The sequence below is a fragment of the Pocillopora verrucosa genome, chromosome 7 (assembly GCF_036669915.1).
Source record: "Pocillopora verrucosa isolate sample1 chromosome 7, ASM3666991v2, whole genome shotgun sequence".
Lineage (NCBI taxonomy): Eukaryota > Metazoa > Cnidaria > Anthozoa > Scleractinia > Pocilloporidae > Pocillopora > Pocillopora verrucosa.
Window position 1 is genome coordinate 20,642,859 of NC_089318.1, and position 22,299 is coordinate 20,665,157.

General features: G+C 38.4%; 2 protein-coding genes across 5 annotated transcripts; both read left to right on the forward strand.

Annotated features, from left to right (window-relative positions):
* Window positions 1–3,102: 3,102 nt before the first annotated feature.
* On the forward strand, window positions 3,103–6,512 carry LOC131781853 (uncharacterized). Of its 2 annotated transcripts, XM_066170031.1 has the most exons (5): window positions 3,103–3,157; window positions 3,767–4,113; window positions 5,136–5,184; window positions 5,383–5,512; window positions 5,948–6,512. In XM_066170031.1, exons 2-5 carry the CDS (start codon window positions 3,798–3,800, stop codon window positions 6,482–6,484), a joined length of 1,032 nt encoding a protein of 343 aa, XP_066026128.1. In that variant the 5' UTR covers window positions 3,103–3,157; window positions 3,767–3,797; the 3' UTR covers window positions 6,485–6,512. The 2 variants fall into 2 exon arrangements, with proteins under 2 accessions (XP_066026128.1, XP_058954554.2); XM_059098571.2 differs by lacking the exon at window positions 3,103–3,157 and having other exon boundaries at window positions 3,565–4,113.
* A 2,926-nt stretch (window positions 6,513–9,438) lies between these two features.
* LOC131781798 (calpain-B) lies at window positions 9,439–20,658 on the forward strand. Of its 3 annotated transcripts, XM_059098518.2 has the most exons (21): window positions 9,439–9,662; window positions 9,760–9,820; window positions 13,126–13,325; window positions 13,847–14,175; window positions 14,260–14,428; window positions 14,772–14,852; window positions 14,959–15,056; window positions 15,521–15,598; window positions 15,683–15,874; window positions 16,155–16,284; window positions 16,510–16,730; window positions 16,879–16,918; window positions 17,153–17,227; window positions 17,667–17,724; window positions 17,999–18,035; window positions 18,142–18,163; window positions 18,509–18,577; window positions 19,066–19,144; window positions 19,246–19,362; window positions 19,701–19,768; window positions 20,127–20,658. In XM_059098518.2, the coding sequence occupies exons 3-21, from the start codon at window positions 13,164–13,166 to the stop codon at window positions 20,151–20,153; spliced, it is 2,052 nt and encodes a 683-aa protein (XP_058954501.1). In that variant the 5' UTR covers window positions 9,439–9,662; window positions 9,760–9,820; window positions 13,126–13,163; the 3' UTR covers window positions 20,154–20,658. The 3 variants fall into 3 exon arrangements, with proteins under 3 accessions (XP_058954501.1, XP_066026126.1, XP_066026127.1); XM_066170029.1 differs by lacking the exon at window positions 9,439–9,662 and having other exon boundaries at window positions 9,684–9,820; XM_066170030.1 differs by lacking the exons at window positions 9,439–9,662; window positions 9,760–9,820 and adding an exon at window positions 12,074–12,263.
* The last annotated feature ends 1,641 nt before the right edge of the window (window positions 20,659–22,299 follow it).

Genomic DNA, 22,299 nt, shown 5'->3' on the forward strand with positions numbered 1-22,299 from the left:
CACCTGTCAGAAAAGTACAAAGACAGCCCGAAATATTGTAAATTGGCCAGATTTAGAAACACTGCGAAAAATACACAAATGTATTTTAGTATATAAATGTTTACGGAATTTCGTTCCTATATACTTAAAAAACTATTTTAAGGTAAACAATGATGTACACAATTACAACACTAGGCAGAGAAGAAATATTCACCCAAATAAAACAAATCTTGTTCTTGGGGGGCGAACTTTTAAAAATTCAGGGCGTTTAGCTTTTAACTCACTGCCAAGCAGAATCAAAGAGGCAAGTTCTCTAGCAATTTTTAAACGCCTTCTTAAAGGACATTTTATCTGATTTTTTTTTTTTTTTTTCCTCCCCTTTTGTAAATTTTAGCAAATTTTACCTAACCTTGTAATCTTATTGTAAATGTTTATATGTAATTTTTATTGAACCCAGGGCCCCTAAGGATACCAGCCTTGCAGCTGACTGGGCTACCCTGGTAAAATAAAGTTGTCTTGTCTTATCTCTTTTTCGCTGCCGGCCCTTAGTAACACATCATGGTTACGAACTACAAACTTCTAAATAAGAGCTTCATAGAATATAGAGGCTGAGCGATATAATCGGTTGAACTCATTCCCTAGAATACAACTAAAGGTAACATAGCCAGCAAGTAATCTTTTCAAGAAATACCCTTGGAAGCTATTTTTTTTTAACGGAAACCGCAGTGTTCGCTAATTTAGAATAACTTAGACTAGGTGAATGTACAGCAAATTCAAAACAAGACTAACGGAAAAGTCTTTCACTATTATTATTATTATCATCTTATTTTTTGCTGTTATTTTTTCGGTGGCACCTCTCACCTTGAGAAAGAAAAGAGTAAGCCAGGAGACAGACTTGAACGTAACCCCGCTTCAAAGACATCATGCTCCCTGCAATATGGCGAAATCGAAAAGATTATGTAATTCGTGACTTTGATTAAAGGTTGCATTATCCAAGGTGATGTTCTGAATGCACCAATCAACGACTTCTGTTTTGAAAGACTATGATTCCAGTTTTCTTTCAATGAATGTAAACTTAATGAAAATCAGTCGAATGTGGCCTCTCGTGATAGGAGCAGTATGATAAAATAATTCAGTAGGGGGCCCGGAATTTTCGAGAAAATGTAAGCGAGGAAGAGTTGAATTCCTTTGATCAATCATATATGTAAGCGAAAAACGCTAAAAATTAAAATGATATGTATCTTTCTCTTCGTTGATGTCAGTGAGTACTTTATTGGAGAAACTAATTCGCACAATAGGATTCCAGTAATATGACCAAAAGCTGTTTTTCAAAGATAATAACTCTGTAGCAAAAAGATTATGAAACAGGGACTAAAAGGAAAATAACACCTAATGCATTTAGAGCATAACCTGGTAACGGGAAACGTAGTTTTTAAAATGCTCCAGTTTTCTTTTTTTTTTTTTTCTTTTTTTTTTTCAGAAATAAGGCGCAATATTCAAGGCGAAACTTTATTCCTTGAAGAAAACATTAGCACTGAACAGATAAGGAACGAGAACAACACTTTAACATTATATAAAACATCGTATACTTTCCCTCTCTCCGCACTTTCACGAGCTTCTAGTTGGCAAAGTCATAAAAGAGGCTATGAAGAATTGAATCTTGCTGTCAGGCCCAGGATTATTTAATTTTGATGATATCCATTAAACCTCCGGGAGGGTTCTTCACCCAAGTTCAGACGTTTCCCACTCTGGTTGTCTCGATTCGCACCCAACCTGCCGCTCGATTCGTACCCATCCAAAACATTCAGTGACGACTAACACCCCGATGATCGACGTCGATTGTTGTGCACGACAAGTGAGCAAAGAATCATATTCCCATCGTACACACTCGTGACGCCAGCAAACATTTGCCTCTTGGAAAACATTTCTCCGCGATTGACTTCGACACTACACAATTCACATACGAGGGAAGGACTCATCAGGAAGTTAACCTAGGAAACAAGTGAACAGGCCGATGAAAATGATCTACCAATTATTTTCTCTTGGGATGGAGTTCTAAACTTTCAGAAAAAGAACCTCAGGAAAACAGAAAATAGAAAATAAGCACAACCTTTGTGGTCTCGTTTTGTATTTCATCAGAAAATAAAGTTCATTTATATGCATGAATCCATCTGCAAGATTTTTGACCAATCTGAGACGAGATTTCATCGTACACTGCTCGTTCAGCTTGCCGTCTTGTTATGCCTTACACTTTTTGCATGATGCTCCGCTGATTGATCGGTTGGTTTTCAGCGACCGTGATTGGTGCATTTCAATCGCCGCTTTTTACCCGAGTTGTTTCTTCAGCGACTCCCTTCGAACTGACCTTCTTTAAGTTTGGTTATTGATCGTGGCCATTTATAATTTTAGAACTTCTCTTCTATTTTCGACTCCTTGTTGATGTTTTAAGGTTTGTGGGACTCTGCTTCTGAACTTTTGGTCAGTTTTTCGATCTTGGTACTTTCGACAAAAGGAAACTACTGTAGAGCGTAGGGAATATTTTCTTTCTTCCTCGAAATAAAAGAGAGTTTTATTTGGAGACGAGCTGACGCGCTCATAAAGGCACTACACAATAGAGTGCTTTACCGATTGCGGGTGATAGCAATAATGTTGCTCAGAACTAATTTGTGTGCGAAGGCTTCCAGCATACATCAGCTACTTCAAACAGCAAGATAATTTCTTTTTTCTGTGAGCAGAGAGAGGATAAATTTTTTTTTTCCTGACACACTTTGAAATTGACCAATAAAGAAGAAAGCCCTTGATCGAGCTTCTTAAACTGAACGAAAAAGACAAAAAAAGGCTGTATTTAGTTTAAAAAATTCCGTGATTGAACTCTCTATCATGTTGCCCGAGCCACCGTGGTTGTTTTGGCTCAACGGAGTCTTGCTCGATGAAGTTCAGACATAAAGCTATATCAAGCTGTTTTTTTAAAAAAAAGAGTGAATTATGTATTGCATAATACAGTCCTTAGGGTGCAGGCGAGGTTGTAAGATGATTAGTATATCAATATGAAGATTAGACTGTTATAATCAACAAGAGAAAGCATGATATTTGGTTAATAGCATCTGTCTAAGGCGCAGACAGTGAGAATCTGCGGTGGAAAATCAAGAACTTTTGAATAGGCATTTGTCAAGTTACTGTGAGCAGTTTCAGTGTTTTTTGTTTAAGCAGGGTAGAAGTGGCTTTATTTTTGTTGGAGGGCTCGGAAGACTTTTCTTGAGAAGATTTCAGGGAATTTTTAGCTAAAAATAGCGATCTGTGGTTAATTCTTCAATCCGTGCAGGCGAATGTCATTGACAAAAGCCACCGCAGTAAAAACGGTAGACGACTGAAAGAAAAACTAGAGCTCCTGTTAAAACGATTCGAAGTAGAATGGGATGTGAAGCATACCGTGATTGAAATTAGTAAAATCAGTAGATTGATAATTTGGACGGGTTTTAGTTCGTCTCTTTTTCTATTTCACCACGCATGTACCCTCGTTTGTCCTGTGTTTTATATCAACAAATTTTAGGTTTAAACAAAGCAATGATCCTCACAGATGGACTGCAATTGCGGAGAAGAAGCCCTAAAAAGATTTTCAGACCCAGGTCTCCCATATTCTCGATGGGCGCTACTACCAACTAAGTTACGAAGCCATAAGTTGTGCGGGAGGCGAATTTTAGAGGGTTAATTTTTCCCGAAATGGAATCTGATCACAATTTTTTAATGAAAGAAATGTATTTACTTCCTCTAAATTGAGAAATTTCAGGTTTGAAACTCTCAAAAGAAAGTTATCCAAGATGTCCACGTCAACTGGACTAGCCGATGCGAGCAAAGGCTGTACAGCGGATGAACCGATCAACGCAAAGCCTATGATACCAAAAGCTACCGAGAAACATACAGAAGAAAAGATTCAGACCAAAACCGAAGATGATACATGCAACCAGTATGAGGATCTCACAAGTGATAAAAAGAGCATGCGCAATCTAGAAACAAACCGTCGTTTCAAATGGATATCAGTTATTGCGTGCGTCATTTCTACCGCTGCCCTTCTTCTGAGTGTGCTGGTAATGTTCGGGAAAATTGGCCACGGTTGTGGATGCTCCGAAAAGGAAGGTCAGTTTTATTCATCCTCCGAAACTATAAATAGTTTAGTGTTATCGTCCGGGTTTGAGTGTTGCTGTCAGTTGTTGTCAATCGCTGTCGGTAGCTGTCGGATGCTGTCAGGTTGCTGTCAAGTTGCTGTCGGTTGCTGTCGGTTACTGTCGGTAGTAAAAATTGATGTTTCGACAAACTGAGCGGAAATCATCATCAGAACACGAAGTTAGAAATTGCCTATTAGTCAAGTATTACAAGTCTGGTCCGAGAAAACTGCTTTGTCATTTTTCAGTGTTGTGAACTCGTCAAATATGAGACTCGAGTGGCGAAAGTGGGTCGTGAATAGGAAGTTTCGATTAGTCGGTAAAGTTAGGCCAATCTGCAGAGTAGATGTCGTGAATAAGACGTTAGTGTGGCGGCGGTAATTGTTGCCACCTGCTGAGAGAAGTCTTTTCTAACCTAGTAAACCAGCTTTAATAAGTCAGTCGATTAAAAACTGCTCTAAGTCTCAAACAATAGTGTGAATCGTTGTTCGTTTGAATTCAGTCAGTCTAACTGTGAGGTACCAGTTGGTCTCTCTGCTGTAGGAGACTTGGCAGTCGGAGCAATTGATCTTGTTAACCGCCCTATGAATAATTTTAAGTCATATTTAATTTTCTTCCTTGTCTTTTGAGCTAATTTGTGAATATCCTACCATAATTCTAGTTCTGAAGTTAAAGCCAACACTCAAAGGTTGCAAGATCCGCCAGATGTTTTTGACTCAAACCCTCAAATGGTCCATAATTTTCTCGAAAGTGTTTAACTCTTTACACTCTAACATCAGTATGTACATTCTCCATACTGTTCTCCATACATTTCCTAAGGTGCCGACAAGGAGAATTTGCGTAACAATCAAGGGCCTCTTTAGTTGGTAATCATTTCCTTTTATTCTCGCGACATTAATATGTGTGATTTGGGGGTGATATTGCAAGAAGAAATTAGATGCTTAGATGGTAGTCACCATTGGAGATCAAAGGGGTAATCAAATGTTTTACACTTAGATGGTCAAGTTCCACGTTCAAGTTGCAAGGAATTTTACGACAACGACGAGTGAGTGATTTCTTTACCTGTTGTAGTGATACACAACAGCTAAGTAGCTGAGTGGAGCCGTTTTAAAATGGTATCCTAACCTTCCCAAGATTCAACTTTTGATGTAACGAATAAAACTTCCTAATTCATAATATCAATTCCACATCTTCATTACAGTGCCTGTTTTCATCTCTCAAGGGTAATTTATTCTCCTTACAGATCTGACGGTAACAAAGCTTATCCTCTTAAGTTTGGGTCAGTTACTCTTCCGATCTACTGCCACATGACAGTTCTTGACGCATGCGGAGGTGGTGGTTGGACGCTGGTTATGAAGCTGGATGGTTCCAAGGTGAGAATTTAACGATGAATAAGATTTTGAAAATTTAGTACACTTCTGAGATCAGACCATCTTGAAGAACCTTATTTTCTTTGATAACTGTATTTTGCTGTGTTATAATAGACAAAATTCTCTTTAGAGCGCTTTTCGATTGAATGTTGTAAAATCAAAACCAGAGAAATCACAACGGCCAATCATAGCAAGGAAGATATCTCCAGGAGCTAATGATAACTCGAAGCAAAACCAAGCAATCTGCTTGAAGTGCAGGAAAACGTGAGTGACCGATTGGTTCTTGTTTTGCATCTGACTGTTTGTGAGACTGGCGAGAGCTTTTTAGATCAGTCACAGAGCAAAGTAATAAAGAAAAAAATCGATCGACGCTCAATTGGAAATTTCTACATTTGTTAATGTTTTCTTTGTTTGTAATATCTCGACATTGTTTCTAAGGACACCTTCCATTATGATTCCGCGATTTGGAGCAGCATGACTGAACACAACGCTTCGGCTGGGATTACTGCCTTTGACGAGAAAGAGACAAAGTTACCAACTTACTGGAAAACAAAATTCTCCAAAATCTGTCTAGGTATGAAAAATGGCCATCAAATCAACTTCGTCCTCATTACAATGAGGGCAGATTCTCTGTACTCTTTGATCGCTGATGGTCAGTACCGCCCAACCTCATTGGGTCGAGACAAATGGAAGTCACTGCTTGGTTCCAGCGCCTCATTGCAACGCACATGTAACAAGGAGGGGTTCAACACATTTTGCACCGGCTCTAGTTACGACAAAGAACCGCCTAAGGCTCGAATCGGTATTGTGAGTAACGACGATTATGATCCAAATTGCGACCATTGTCGTTCCAGGATCGGTTTTGGTACGGCAGGCCATCCTGATGACACCAGCTCGTGTGGAAACGTAGCAAGATGGAGAGCAGATAATGGTAACAAATTCATCAAAGCGATGGGATACATTCTTGTTCAATGATATAAGAATGACCCTGTAGAAGTGCTATGACTCCTTCCTATAAGATTTTTTTTCTGTAATAAAATAGAACAAACATGGAAATCAATTGCAAAAGGCCACTGCCACTCGAGTGGAAAATAATTTCAGAGACAATGCAGAAGCGGAGAGTAGTGCAGATCAGTTTCTCTGTCCTAAATAAATGATTGGTGGTGTTCACACCAGCAGGTTTCACTTTATTTCAGTCATTATTTCCTTCCATTTTTTTTCTGTGCTTTTTATTTGAACTTGCAATAATTTTTTTTTCCCGATAACCATCTTTCTCGACGTGGTCGAATCTCTGTACTATATATTTGATCACTGATGGGCAATACCACCATCACCGCCCTCTGTAAGAAAGGAAGTCCACAGACGTAATGGTTTTAGAAGAATTGCCAGTAAAGTCAAAATCCGGGTTGGAGGAATGTTTATGTTTTTTTTCCAACCTTTCCTGAATGGCCTGCTTTTTAATATTCCCTAAGGCGGTTCACTTAGCTTTATCAACTAGATTTTTTTTAACCAGTTAATGCGGATATATATTTATTGTTTTTTTAGAGGGCACGGTAACGAATCCTGCAATCTGATTGGTTCTTTACCCGGTCAGTATTTTCCTATCTCTGCCCACGGGCCACGGTAACGCTTTCGTGAGTCGCCGTGTACATCTCAACTTTCGTTGCCATTTTTCATAAATATACCTCGTTTTTCCCGCTGGGCAGTATTTTTAAGCAAACACATCGGTCACTACCTCAAGCCGACTTATGAATCCTCTCTTTCTCTCTCTCAAATCAATTTAGTTGACAAAAAAATATTGGTTTCAGAATGAATTTGTATAGGCAATGGTGTCATTACGTCGGTTGACAAGCGGCCAAAAAACCGTCTGCAATTGATTTTAATCATTCACAAAAAGTACTTAGAAAGTTAAAACGTGAGGTATTTGGTTACAGGTAAACTGAACAATGGAACTTTCATTCATTTAATGTCTGAATTTTCTCAAACAATTTGTTCGTAGTAAAAGAGCGAGCGAAGTTTTAATTTCAGTTCGACAATAAATATACGCTCTTGGTGAGTCTTTCAAAGTCCGTTCAATTTGGACATTTGGACCATAAATTGCACAACAGAAACTGAAGGAATTTATTGAGAAAAGGCCGCATTAAATCCCCTTGTGTCTCGTTGGAGTGTGCCGTTCGAATTCAGTTTTTGTGGAGGAAAGACCAGATTTACACACGCCGTTGCAGCAAACAAACGAGCAAACTCTCACAACTTCAAAATAAAAAATTTGAATTTACTCACAATTACTTTCCTCGCCGTTTACTTAATGAACAGAGGTAAATCTTCGTACATGAATGAATCGTCGATGAGAGTGAATAATACTTTCCGTTATATCATTGATTGTTTTTGAAGAAAACATTGTCGTGACAGTCCTTGAAAGAATTTCGTCAAGTTTAAAAAACAATAAATATGTTATTTACCGGCTAAGGGTCGGTCCGTATGGTGAAAAACTGTGACCTCGGTCACAGTTTTTCACCATACGGACCTCCCAGCCGGCAAATAACATATATATATGTAATTTGCCGGCTGGAAGGTCCGTATGGTGAAAAACTGTGACCGAGGTCACAGTTTTTCACCATACGGACCGACCCTTAGCCGGTAAATAACATATTTATTGTTTTTTAAACTTGACGAAATTCTTTCCGAAAGAACCCGAATAATTTATGGCTGTAAATACGGCAAGATTTTCCATAAACTGAACAATTTTTGAGTGAGTAAATGGTAGTTAAAATAGAGGTGATGCAAATTAAAGAGAGATGCCTCAGCGAAACATTTTCATTTCCGTAACGATAAAGGTGATTTAAAAGGCTTCCAAACAAACTTTGAAACATTATTTTTACAAGTATCTGTCACAATCTGACACCTGTCAATTAGAGAGCGTGCAAGAAAAAAAAAGCGTAGGAACATTTGAAAACCAACAGAACTAGTTTGGCAAGGACACAATTTCTGTTGAGCAATTTACGGTACAAATGTCCAAATTGAACGGAATTGGAAAGACTCACCGGGAGCGTATATTTGTTGTAAAACTTAAATTAAAACTTCGCTTGCTCTTTCACTTTGAACAAATTGCTCGAGAAAATTCAGATATTAAATGAATGAAAGTTCCATCGTTCAGTTTAACTGTAACCAAATACCTCACGTTTCAACTTTCTGGGTACTTTTTGTGAACGATTAAAATTAATTGCAGACGGTTTTTAGGCCGCTTGTCAACCAACGTAATGACACTATTGTTTATACAAATTCTTTCTGAAACCAATATTTTTCTGTCAACCAAAGTGATTTGATAGAGATAAAAAAGAGGATTCATAAGTTAATTATCGGCTTGAGGTAGTAACCGACGTAATTGCTTAAAAATACTGTCCAGCCGGAAAACGAGGTATATTTATGAAAAATGACAACGAAAGTCGGGATGTACTCGGCGACTCACGAAAGCGTTACCGTGGCCCGTGGGCAGAGATAGGAAAATACTGACCGGGTAAAGAACCAATCAGATTGCAAGATTCGTTACCGTGCCCTCTAAAAAAACATTAAAAGGAAAACATCGGTTGGTAACCAGTGAACTATGGCGAAGGTCAGCTGCCCAAGACTAAATAAAAAAATTATTTAAAAACTTGAATGAAACAAAATTGAACCATAATTAGCAAGAATATGGTGACCTTGGAACGCTGGTAGGGACGCCATTACTAGTGATGAGCGTGCGCGATGGCGACCGTCTAGACTAAGGACCTACAAGTGGTTTTGAGCGTGTCTTAAACAAAGCTTAATTTGCATGCAGAAAATGTTGAAGAATGTAAACAAATACAGCTTAATAAAGCGACGAATACAGCTAGATACCCTCAACAACATAACACAACCTATTATAACACACCTGCTAAGTCGGACAAATTTTTAAACCACAGCAGACACCAAAAAGCCCAGAAAACAAAAACATATGACTGTATGTTGTCTTTTGGGCTTACAATATCACACTGGTTCGAAAGCTCGCCTTTCGATCGAACTATCAGCCCCCTATCGAGTAACAATGATTTTAATGAGACTTGATGAACAACTGTAAACACACAATGACTCAATCGAACGAGGATCAAAACTACGGAAATGCCATTGAATTGTTAAGGTATCGAAAGCTATTTATTTTGCAAGCAATGCGGGCTCTTCGAGCACAAAAACAAGAATTGCTTAGACATATCTAATTAGCATACTTCTGAACACAGAGAATATAATTCCACGCCATACGCCATACAGCGGACAAGTCAATAAGGCAATAAGGTTGAGGTAAGTCGTACAACTTCGATAGACGCGTAACAGCAACTTAATGAGTGTTGAATGAGTGAGTGACGAAAACGTTGTCTGCAAGTATCGATAATCTTTGCAGACCAATATATCACGAGGAGGCCTGTTTCTTGACCGTTCTAACTGTGTTCATCGGGGTCGCCAACTGAGAGAAGGCCGTCGAGCGACGAGCGAGTCGCGCACCAAATGAATTCGATTTCAAGTGAGGAGGCTGCTTTGATTTAAGTTTTAAGGGCATAAAATTTTATACAAGACAAGCTGTCGCAGGTTATAAATTGAGTTCCTGCTTGCAAGCTGAAACAGACTAGATCCACTGAGTTTCGAAATTCAAACCTGCTTGATGTATCATTTGGAACCTGAACGCCCAGATCAAGCTAATTATCGATGTTCTGAGAATTTTATTGACCCGTTGTCTGTGAATAGCAGAGGTTCAGCCCCAAATCATCACAACAACTCGGTATTCCAAATCCGTAAATCCCTGGCGTGACATAGCAGAGGAAATGAACCGGCTGTTTTCCCTTCTCTATTAAGACAGCAGTGGCTTGAAACACGTATGCAGTGTATCCGCTCGAGAAATAGAAATAATGTCTGCTTCGTACAGCTTTCTTTAAAACGTAAAAAGATCGCAGCTACAATTCACAATTTGCTGTGAACCGTTAAAGATTTAAGGGCCTGCTTTACGGTCGCCAGGTTATTAAAATTCAATTTGTTTAGGAACGAAACGAAACTTTAGCAAAAGAAAACAGAAATTTGGGTTGCAGCGAAGGACTTAAATTTGGAAAACTGAACCGCGATTGAAGGTGCTATGAATGAAGTCTAATATATTATAGGAAATACAAAACAGACAAGATCTATTTCATTTCAATTTAAACTGTTTTGAAATTGTTCTGCAAATGGAATAAATTAAATCCTTGAGTGCTCACAAATTAATGCGTTGTGTACTTAGCGAGAATTATGCACTGGGATAGTTTTTAATATGTAAGGATAAAGGGCATCACCTTGTCATATTTCTTAGCTGGAGCCACGAAACCAAAAGCCTTCTTAATTATTGACCGAGCCCAGGCGGTAGGTCGAAGCCATAACTGAGGTAGCCACGATGAAAAATGAGGCTGACCATACCAGACACGTTTGGCCACGTTTGGATCTGGTTTGGTTTGTAGACTAATAATAGTAGTAATCTTGGTTGTATCATCTGTAAGGACGCTAACGCTCGCCTGAAAAAAATGCATGATTCATTAAGTGTTTAAATTATATGTTTCTTCGGTTTTATGTATACATCGCAATCATTTTTTTTTATTGATGTACAAGCACAATGACATCTCGTAATTAAAGAGATTTTAAACCGACATTAAAAATTCGGCTCTTAAAACGGGCGCGGATTCGCAGCGATTCAAATGTACAAAAGAAGACAAAGTAGTTTTCCTAATCTGAGGCCCGTTTCTCGAAAAAGTTCTGTTAACTTGACGGGCTCGAAGCCGTATTTTGAAATAAAAATTTTTAGGAATAGAGAAGCAAGTTCTGGCATCCTAACCAGTCCATTTTGTTTCTATAGCTGATATTCTTAATGTATCATTTTCAAAACTTTGAAAGCCCCATCTTGGATGAAAACATGCAATGGACAAAATGTCTACGGGCCATTAAATTACCGGGACCGAGAAACGGGCCTCCGGCTCGAAAGTGGGGCCCGGAAAAAGGAGTGTTATTGTTTGAACGCCTTTGTTTGTTTTATTTTGCTGCAATTACTCGACACAAGTCCTTGTCAAACATAACAGAAAATCCAGCTTAAGAGGAAGACTTGTCCCAAAAAAGGTGGAATGTGTGAAGAAATTGCTAGTGTGGATAACATGACAAGGACGCCATGAAGGACCAACCTTGTTTGCACGGGGCGGAGAGAAGAGAGAGACCCTCCCCCTCCCCCCGGTAGAGAGGTTGGGTAACTCGGGACATAAAAGGTTTCGCAACTGAATTTCAGTGGTACAAGTTTTTGTTCCAAAAGGCCCTCTGTCATAGGCACCGTGCGTTTCAACGAAGTTTTTATTGACCAAGGTGACTGTAACGGAAGTGTCACGATGGAAAAGCTTGCTTAGTGGGCCTAGTCTGTGACTTACTGCATATAAAAATGGACGTTTTGTTTCCACCATTGCAGGCTCCATTTGAAATAGCCCGCAATCCGGCCTTCATTGTTAGTGCTGCAGGACGTACGTGTCTCCGTCCGCGGGGAGATTTGAGACGGGTTGGTGAGAAGTCTGCCGTGGGTCTGGCACTGCCAAACCCCTTACAGACCTATCGTCGGTTCGCGTTGCTCAAGACCTCAAACTCTTCCGCGGGTGAAGAAACACTCGCGTCGAACAGTTAACAATGAAGGTGTGCTCGCATGCTACATTTGAGCCACACTGTTGTTGCTTCGCGTTCACGTATACCTGAGGTACTTTTATGTCAATTCGTCGAGGGTGTAAGCACATACAGATCTTGGCACACAGTTTTTTCTTTTTATTATTAATGACATATTTAAACAAACAGACGAATTTAAAGATTTATGTTGGTCTGCATAACGCACAAAAATCACAAACTGACAGCGCTATCACCTTCCACCAAATATGTTTACTTATGCAACTAACCTTGGCAGTGTACGTATCTGTTTTTGCTTCACAATCTCCCTGACATGACTAAAATTAACTACATTATGCATTAAGCTTCCTTATCTAACATTTACAAGCGGTACATACTATAACTTTCATTGCTTACCTTTACTTCATCACCAACGCCATATCGATTGCAATAACAATATCGACTGTCTACCGGTATGACTCAGAAATACAGTCCAATATTCATTAAAAATACACTACATGACTTTCTTAATCCTTTAACTCCCAAAATTTCATTAGTAATTCTCTTTACTGTCTGACATACAATTCTTATGATGTCAATTTGGAGAATTTAGTATTGGGTCAACTAATAACCCCTAATTGATATATTACTTTATTCTCATTACGTCTATACTTTATATTGTATTGATATTGAAAGGAGAAATTCTCTCTTGGTCATTCGTGGGAGGTAACGGGTTAAGAGGAGTTATATTGTGAGCGTAGTCTCAAAAATGGGGCGGTTGAAAATTTCAGATGAATATATCGTTGTGTCTAGATAACAACGAAAGAGAACCTAGTGAAGGAAGTTCTGAATTAATAGATCGCAAAATATCTATGTTCCCTCCAGAGCCTTACTTCGTAAGTTTATGAGATACAGATACCAGTTACGAAACATTCTTACGCCTTGTCACTGCTCTTTAGCTTTAGGACAGCTGCCATTTGTGGGTTATTTATGAACGATGTCCTTAAGGCGAGCCCTACCAAAAGAGAAATACCTTTCTCTGCAGAGAGAGCTCCTAAGGAAAGGCGAATTGTACGAAGACAGAGAATTCCCGCCAGTTTTTCGCAGTATTTTCACTAAAACACGTCCATCTGTAAATCTTCAATGGAAAAGACCAAAGGTATGTCTTTGAAGCGATTTGACCTCTTACAAACAAGCAAACCGTACATCTTTACGATGCAATAGACAACATGTCTATTTGTGAGAAGGATACAAAATTTATGGGATACCAAAACCAGTTTTAATTATTCAAGTTCATCGTAAAATGACTTTTATCTATCAAACAATTTTATTGCAATGATCCACAAGCACACAAAGTCTGCCGCTTCTCAACTCTATAATTACTTTACTCTCACAGAAAAAAGTGAAAGAGTATCGTCATGAATGCAACACGCGCTCAGTTACATATAAATATCTATATGTTCATAGCCTCTAAATTTTAAATAAACTGAGAAAGCGAGTTTTATCATTTTGTCTGAATACAATTTTTCCCCCTTTCGTATTTTTCACTCTCTTTAGAACTTGTGTTCGGGCCTATGTTCGGTTTTTCTTTTTTCTTTCCGTCTCCCCATTTCTTGGAGCTGTTAGATCACTCTATCTCCTGATCCCAGCATTCAATGTTTTTTTTTTTTATCATCTTAGGACATCAGCAGGACAGAGCCCAAGTTCTTCACCAAAGGTATCAGCAGAACTGACGTTGCCCAAGGGAGAATGTTGAACTGTTGGTTTGTGGCAGCAGTGGCATCGTTGACAGACTCAGAGGAATTATTCTATGCCGTCTGCCCGCAGGATCAGGGCTTTGAGCCAGGCACGTATTGTGGAATGTTTAGATTCAACTTCTGGCGTTTTGGTGAATGGGTAGAAGTCATCATTGATGACTACCTGCCGACGCACAATAACAAGTTGTACTACGCTAGATCCAGTGATCCTGATGAGTTTTGGAGCGCATTGTTAGAAAAAGCTTATGCCAAGTAAGTAACAGATGGAAAGAGTGTATCGCCCTTACAAGGTACATTTTGAAGGAATGAGATGCATTGTGCACTTTGTATTTTCAGAGTGTGTGGATCCTATGAAGCCATGGGATTAGGCCGAATAAGCGAAGCGCTGCAAGATTTTACAGGAGGCGTAATCGAGATGATAAACCTACAGGCACCACCACCAGACGTCTTTAAGGTTTTACAAAAAGCTCTTGAGCGCCATTCACTGATGGGTACTTCTATAGAGGTATGAACATGTTGAGACAAATTACTTCTTAATTAGGAACTTTTCAAAGAACAGAATAACGACGGAATTTTTTAGTAAGATTAACAGTGGCATTGCACCAATGTTTTTAAATTTCGTCATTTTCTCCTCCATCGTCTGCAAAAAATCAATAATTTGAAAAGATGAGGTTCCACAACCTTTGAAGAACCTGGATAGCTTTAAAAATTCGGCATTTATCTATAACTCGAATTCTCAATTGAACGCTGTATTTATTAATCGGTATTGAAGTAAAAGTTTGAAAGTAATTGAGAAGATTATTTTGGTAACTTTCCTTTCTTATCCCAATGTTTGTCCAAATCTTCAGACAACCGCTCAGTCTGGTCAGAGAACGTTACCAAATGGACTCATAACCGGGCATGCGTACTCCATCACAGGTTTGACTAAGGTAAATAATCTTGCATAGTGATATCTCAAGACTTCATTAGTAATGTCATGGCTTTAAGTGAGTTCTCATTATGGTCAGCTTTACATACATTTTTCTTATACTACAGGTTAATCTTCTTACTTTGGGAATACCAGAGGCGAAACTAATCCGTCTCAGAAATCCACACGGAAATAGTTCAGAATGGAAGGGAGCCTGGAGCGACAGGTATTGGTCATTTTCTAAGTTTCTGAGGAGATGAAAATTCCGCAAGCCTTCGAATTTACACGTTGTCTACGATCACGATCTAGTGGAAAAAAACACAAGAGTTACGTTACGGATTAAGTCGTGTAAAACACTTGGCTGACAAGAGTTTGCCGTGTGAAAGATGCCCTGAACTCTCCTAATCAAGTAGGGCCCTGTTGAGAGCTCGATACATTCAATTTTTTGATCGAATGGTGATAAAAGTAGGGAATATTTTTCCCCAAAATACAGGAGCAGCAAACTGGCTTCGGCTGAAAAGTCTGTTTAATCTGAAGGCAGTATACTATCACCCTAAGTTAGATCTGGGAAGCCTTGCCATTCAACATCCGGGGCGTGTGGACTTTCCAAAACCAAAGTAAGATCTACTGTCACAACGTTCGGTTTTCAGCTGTGCATATAATTGTTGTACTTCCCTTCGTATCTAACAGGTCTGATGAGTGGAATCTCTTGTCAAATGAAGAACGAAAGCGACTAGACCTTGTGTTCGACGACGACGGAGAATTTTGGTAAATCCGTCATTAAATGTCTTTTGTTTTGTTTTTATTTAGTAACTTATTTGCAAATTTGATTATTAAATTGTTTAATTCTAGGATGACAATGGAGGATTTTGTGGCGAACTTCACACGTGTGGAGATCTGTATGCTGACCCCTGACAGCGTTTTGGAAGAAGATAAGAAAAAATCATGGAAAATACAACGAGAAAAAGGTCGTTGGCAAACTGATGCGACCGCAGGTGGATGTAGGAATTTCATAGACACGTTCCACATAAATCCTCAAATAAGGTATAGAAGTATGTAAAAAAGGTCAGGCTGTAAATTATGCTTCTTTAGAAATTTGGCCTGAAATTAAAAAAAAAAGCATTTGGAATCTGCTTCAATCTGGGTCAATTTTTTCCATCCTTATTCCGTCTTGGTTAGTACTTGCCTCGTTAAAAATTTTCCACCTTACTAAACTGATATTATTGGTTGACTAAAACATCGGAACGTGGCTATCGTGTGTAGTTCTTGCAATGATAAGTCACGCGCCAGAATACGACCAGTAAGTGTTGTACTCTTTTGACAGGATTCATTTAGAGGACCCGGATGAGGATGATGACGATGACCTCTGTTCGATGGTAGCGTCGCTCATGCGCATTGATCGAAAGAGAACCCCAGCCAATGAGAGGCCTCCTATTGGGTTTGCTATTTACAAGGTGAGCATGAATTGAACGACCAACGCAACCCTTGTACCAACGGTGGTACTTTGATTTCTGTCTGATAGCGGGCATGATTTGCACAGAACTTTGTAAGAAGCCGCTTAAAAAACAAATTAGGTTTGAAAATTTTCTTCGTGGCATCGGGAATCAAACGAAGAAAATAAATTTACATTATGATTACGGGATAGAACTTGAGAATGACTCAGTTCTGTCATACGCCAGGTACCGGAAGATATGGCCGGCAGAAAGGAGCGCTTTGGCAGGCGGTTTTTTGAGACGACCAAGGCTCAAGTGATGACAAACTCGTTTACAAAACTGAGGGAGATAAGCTGTCGATATTCCCTACCTAAAGGAGAATACGTGCTGGTTCCATCCACATTTTACCCTCGTCAAGAATCCGAATTTCTTTTAAGAATATTTTCCGAGAAACCTCACGATACAAGGTGGGTCAGTGGCGTCGGAGACATTTTGGAATCAAACGAGAAAGATTATCAATACTTGTTTTACCTCTTTCTTTCTTTGGTCAAACAATTTTTTCGAAGCTCATATGAATTTCTTACGCATTTGGTGTTTCATTAACTCTCCTTTCAGGGAAATTGACGTGGAAACAAAAATAACGCTGCTACCCAAGGTTTGTCGACGCAACGTTTTTTTAATCAAATTTTTTAAAAAGGGTAGGAAGTGAGGGCGGGAGGTGTACCCTCTCAGACTCACACGTCTAAATTTTGAAAAAGGTTGCGAGGTTGATTTCGACAACAAAATCAGACCAGCAGATCAGGTCTTATGGAGAGCCCTCGTTGATCTCAACTTATCGTTTAATTAAGATTGATTTAGAATAATTCCTTCCATCTCATTCTTCATCTAGCCAACAGTGTCAACAGAGGAGGCCGGAGACATTGATAAACAATTTTGGACCACGTTTCAAAAATTTTCAGGAGAGGTCAGTAGTGAACAAAAATGGTGGAGAAGAATGTCTCAGTAAATCCTAAGGGAATGAAATATAACTTAATATGTCAGGCAATTGTCCTCTGATTTAGCATAAATATTCGGGAGAGCAGTTTTCTTTGCTTTGATTAAGTTCGACAATATGATTTATTTAGAAATATGGTTTTTTCGTCTTGTGACAAGCGTGGGAAAAAGAAAAATTCTGCGTACCCATGAGGAATTGAACGATGGACCTTCGGATTTCGCATTAGGATGCTATGAAGACCATCTTTCTTATTCTGTTTACAATAGGTAACGCTAGGGTCAAGATCAAAAAATTTGATTGGACTGTATATAATCGGGCAAAAGCTCTTGAGGTTTCCTCCCACTTGTTCTTTAAGATATTGTACCAGATCTTTATAACCAATCATTTGTGCTTTCCGTTTACTATTCAGGATGGTGAAATTGATCAATATGAACTACAGGAGATCTTGACCAAAGCATTTGCTTCTTGTAAGTAAACAGCTTTTGACGCTGAAATATGCTTCTCTTCATAAAATAAGCGAGATACGCTTGCGATTTGATTAGTTAAAAACCTACCGTTCATTGTACTGGTAAACTCACTGCTATGGTATGGATTTCTCTCGTATTCTACCAAAATCCAGTGCTGGTAAACATCATCTGATATACTGCTTAACCTGTGAATAAAAATCGGACGCGCGCATTTTCCATGAAATAATTCCGTTATTTCTTTACCTAATATATTTATTTTAATGTGAATTTTCAGTGATGAACTCAAACACGTTTAGCTTGGAAGCTTGCAGGTAAATTTACCTTGAAACTGATGATCAAGTTTAAATTGTGCTTCGAATTGAGCCCTTGCAAATTACAGTCCTCATTATGACTTAAGTGTTTTTTTTTCCTCTACAGGAGTATGATTGCAATGTTTGATGTATCCTTCAAATACTGGAAAATAAATAGATATGCATTTAAATTTGATGACATACCTAAACGGTCAGAATACACATTCTGACATTTTGATGCGTTCCTCTAAATATCCAAACAACTAGACATCCTCGAATTCCATTCCAAACTTCCGCAAGTATTCCCCTTTCACGCAAACTCAAAATCCAGAAATCTTGAAAACATTAAACTAATTGAAGAATATGTCACTTTAAATCATCGTTCATTTTGTTATCCCTCTTCTTGACACTGTTGTGAATAAATCTGAATCATGCCCTTCTAACGCTCATATCAGCAGACGTTTTCTTTCGTTTACCCTTAACATATGTTTTAGGGAGACAAAACAGGAGCGTTAGGATATAATGAGTTTAGAGGATTGTGGACAATTCTTGGACAGTGGAAGGTCGGTGAAAGAGTATTTTCCAACTGCCCAGAACGTTCTTGTCAAATAAAAACCAGCGAGCAGGCTGGGCTACGGCAACATTCCTTTTTCGTCAAAATCTTATTCATTCTTTTTAACCTTCTTACTAACAATGTAGAACTAAAAAATCCCAGCGTAAAAAAACTACCTTCAGTAAAATTCAAGCTCCCTCGTTTTTTTTGAGGAAAGATTGGCTTGAGTGAAACAGTGGGATAGAAAGGTTGTTGCGTGGGTAGGTGAAGAAATTCTCAAGAAACGACCGCAGAACTGGCCATCGTATTTCTTCTCTAGATAATTCGATGATGTTACGCAATAGGAAAGTGCATCCGGAAGGGGAAGAATATTATCAAAGATTAACCAATGCATTGAATCACGGTGTCCAGTTTTTTATTTGCCTCATGGTGCAATCTTCAAATTAACTTTATCTGTCTGTGCTCGACACTAATACCAAGAGTGCTGTTTCATTTCAGGCCGTTTTCTTCCGTTTTGACAAAGACCAAAGTGGTGATATGAACCTGTTCGAGCTCCGCGACGCTCTCAAATCATTAGGTAGCTACGTACCTGTCGCTTCATTTTCTCAAATTTTACCACTTTTGAACATTTTCCTTCTACTGCAATTTATTTCTGCCTCGTTATTTCTTGCCTTGCAGGATATCAACTCAGTAATTCTGCGCTGAGCGCAATCATCCTGAGGTATCACAACAAGAAAGGCACGATTCCATTCGATATCTTCATACAGATTTTGGTCCGTGTCATAGTCATGTTCGGTTAGTATCCTTGAAGAGAATCACTTTGGTTTATGCCCGAAACGACGGTAAAAACCGTCAGTTTTTCAAAAGAACGAGCTGATATTTGATTACTCAGGTTTTTAAGGTGTAGGGGAAAAGCAAGCATTCTCTCAGATTTCCACGATGACATTATCTGGCCTCTGGGTTGGGGTGGGGGGTACGGGGCATAGTTTGAAACAGTGTTTGAAATAAGCCTGGACTTATAATGCGTATGCATGCAGCGGAGGCCCATTCATTCCCCAGCTGAAAAATCTGATTTCAAGGAACATTATTTCATTTTTCTTTTGAAGTAACATTTACTCTCTTATTTTCTCAAGATACTTTTAGAAGACACGCAATGAGCCGAGGTCGACGATCAGAGAAAGCCGTGTTCACCATCGACGACGTAAGTTGCTAAAAATCGTAAAATCATAGACGCCATGAAGACCGCACCTGAACCAAGATCTGGAGTAAAACCAGAACCCATGACCATAACCTCTTCAGTTCAAATTCAACATTCTATTTGTGGACCTGTCGCTATTTTGTGAGTGCCGTAATTTCTGTTTGAGGGAAGGGAGAGTGACATCCGTCCATTTCAACCCTCTGTATGTGTGAGGAGATAGTGTGTAGCTCAGTATAGCCTTGACTTGGTCTTTATCAAATCTTGAGGTGATTTAATGCCTTCACTCAGACTCCTGGATTTATGTTGAGATTTTTTATAGTTGAACGAATGAGTTGAATCTCTTGACACGATTTTTTTGCAGTTCATCGAATCGACGTTGACCGTTTGATCAAAAGTGACGGAAAGGTGAATCAGTGGTAGTGCAGAGAAAAACTGTGACTGATGAGTGGCAAAGGCAACCTGGTGCGAGTTAAAAGACGAAGCATAATTTTGATCTCATGCCGGCAACAGGAAGAAGCGGATGCTGACCAAAACATTGGTCTCTAAACTGATATTATGTTGCTTTCTAAAAGCTGTGGATCCTCATTTAGGTTAATGTAAGCTGAAACGTTTGTATCAGTGCAAATATTGCTTATTTTTCTAGACATTTTTAGCGAATCAGAAATTTGCTTAAAAGCGAAATGGAAATTTTTGATGTTCCAAAAAGAGGAAGAAGTCTTCGTTAGTATTATTCAAAATAACCCTACTTTATTTCTTTAAATTTGAACCTTGTTATGAAATGTTTCAGTCCAGTTTATATATACCTGGATTAGGAAAAAATTACTAGTATTCATTGTAACTTTTTATTCTATATACGATATTGTGTCGATGTGTTAAGAAATAATATTTGATTAATAAATTGTTTGAGAGCAAAAACGGTTTTTTTCAATGATTGTATGAGTATGGATTGCTGACAAATCAAAGTGTATACACAACAAATTTTACCATGATTGATCGAAAACTCTGATTTACCACCACTTAAGATCTTTCCTAGGCAATTTTTTCGCTCTCCCCAGAATTCTTGCGAGGGAAGAGTAGCGCCTCGCCATGTTGTAAATTCCGTCAAATTCCTACCATGTCCCATATTTCCGCAGACAGGCGACAAAAACGCACGAATCCTCCTAATCCTCGAGAAATAAAGAGCTGTTGATAACGTACTAAATCCCTACCAAATCCTCACATATCCTTTGCAAGGGGTTGGGGCTTACCCTGACTGGTGCATTGGGATCGTAAGTCAGCGAAAAAAGCAATTGTGATCAATAGCAACAATTATTATTCTTTCTTTGAAATCTTTACTTTAATCTAAACACAAGACTGATGTTGAATTACATAGTTACTCACTCGCGTTTAGTAGAACAGTTCGATCTGAAACCAAGGCACTGCCTTCATAACATTACCTGGTAAACTGAACATAATTAATTTCATTACAAGCTTTAGCCGATCCACGGCATTATCAGGAGGGATGATACCCATGGATCGGCCAAAGCTTGGATTTTTAAAAGGTTTTAACATCAATTATATAGCAGCTTAAGGCCTTATTTAAACTTTCGTCAGTTTATTATCTAAAATGCTACCGAAGGACAACATTCAACGGTTAATGATAATGTTATCTTTGTTGTGATGGGCCACTGAGGTTACTTTGGGTTTGGTTATTTGACATTCAATTGAAACCTGCTTTGACAGAGATGTAAGAAATTCATGAAGTGAGAAGCACTGCCAGGTTATAACCACGACATACTGTTATTATTCAGACAATTTTCACCTTCCAAACCTTTCTGCTTGAAAAACGCGACACAATCCTTCACCTAAAAATTCGGTTAATAACCCTTTAACTCCCAGATCAAATTTGTAATTCTCCTTACTATCAACCATACAATTCTTACAATGTTCGTTCAGAGAATTTAGTTTTAGATCAACTAATTATCCTCAAATCGATTTTTTCTTTAATCTCATCACTTATCTAGTTGCTATTGTACAGATATTTTAAGGAGAAATTATGTCTTGGTCACCCATGGGAGTTAAAGGGTTAAGAAAATCTTACTTTCAATAAAGGAACTACTGTCTAGTGTAGATTCAAGGATGATGGCTTTGTTCAACTAATATTCTTCATAGATGCCACTAGGATCGCTCAAGATGACATTCAAACAATTTACAAAAGAAAACACCAGGCAAGATGAAGAGTATGCTTTGTCCTTCTTTTGGATGTTAATTACAATAAATAATAATAATAATAATAATAATAATAAAGACAATAATATAATAATAACAATAATGATAGCAATAAAATGGCATTGGATTTTTATGTAAGTACATGTAATTAAGTTGTTGATAACTAGCACTTGGAGTAACAAAAAAAAATGCAATACAAATACTCTTATCCCACAACTATAAACATTTTCAGCTTAATTTATTAGTGTTTTTAAACATTAAACACTTTATTTGTCCCCAAAAGTTTTTCTAAAGCTTTAATTTTATCTGCTTACAGGACCTACAAT

Bases quoted from the DNA above. Each gene is read 5' to 3' on its own strand.
- LOC131781853 (XM_066170031.1), top strand. From the start codon at position 3,798: ATGTCCACGTCAACTGGACTAGCCGATGCGAGCAAAGGCTGTACAGCG. The intron at 5,185-5,382 runs GTGAGTGATTTC...TTCTCCTTACAG, and splicing joins GAATTTTACGACAACGACGA to ATCTGACGGTAACAAAGCTT. The intron at 5,513-5,947 runs GTGAGAATTTAA...ATTGTTTCTAAG, and splicing joins TGAAGCTGGATGGTTCCAAG to GACACCTTCCATTATGATTC.
- LOC131781798 (XM_059098518.2), top strand. From the start codon at position 13,164: ATGTCCTTAAGGCGAGCCCTACCAAAAGAGAAATACCTTTCTCTGCAG. The intron at 16,919-17,152 runs GTTTGTCGACGC...TTCTTCATCTAG, and splicing joins AAATAACGCTGCTACCCAAG to CCAACAGTGTCAACAGAGGA. The intron at 19,363-19,700 runs GTTAGTATCCTT...TATTTTCTCAAG, and splicing joins CCGTGTCATAGTCATGTTCG to ATACTTTTAGAAGACACGCA.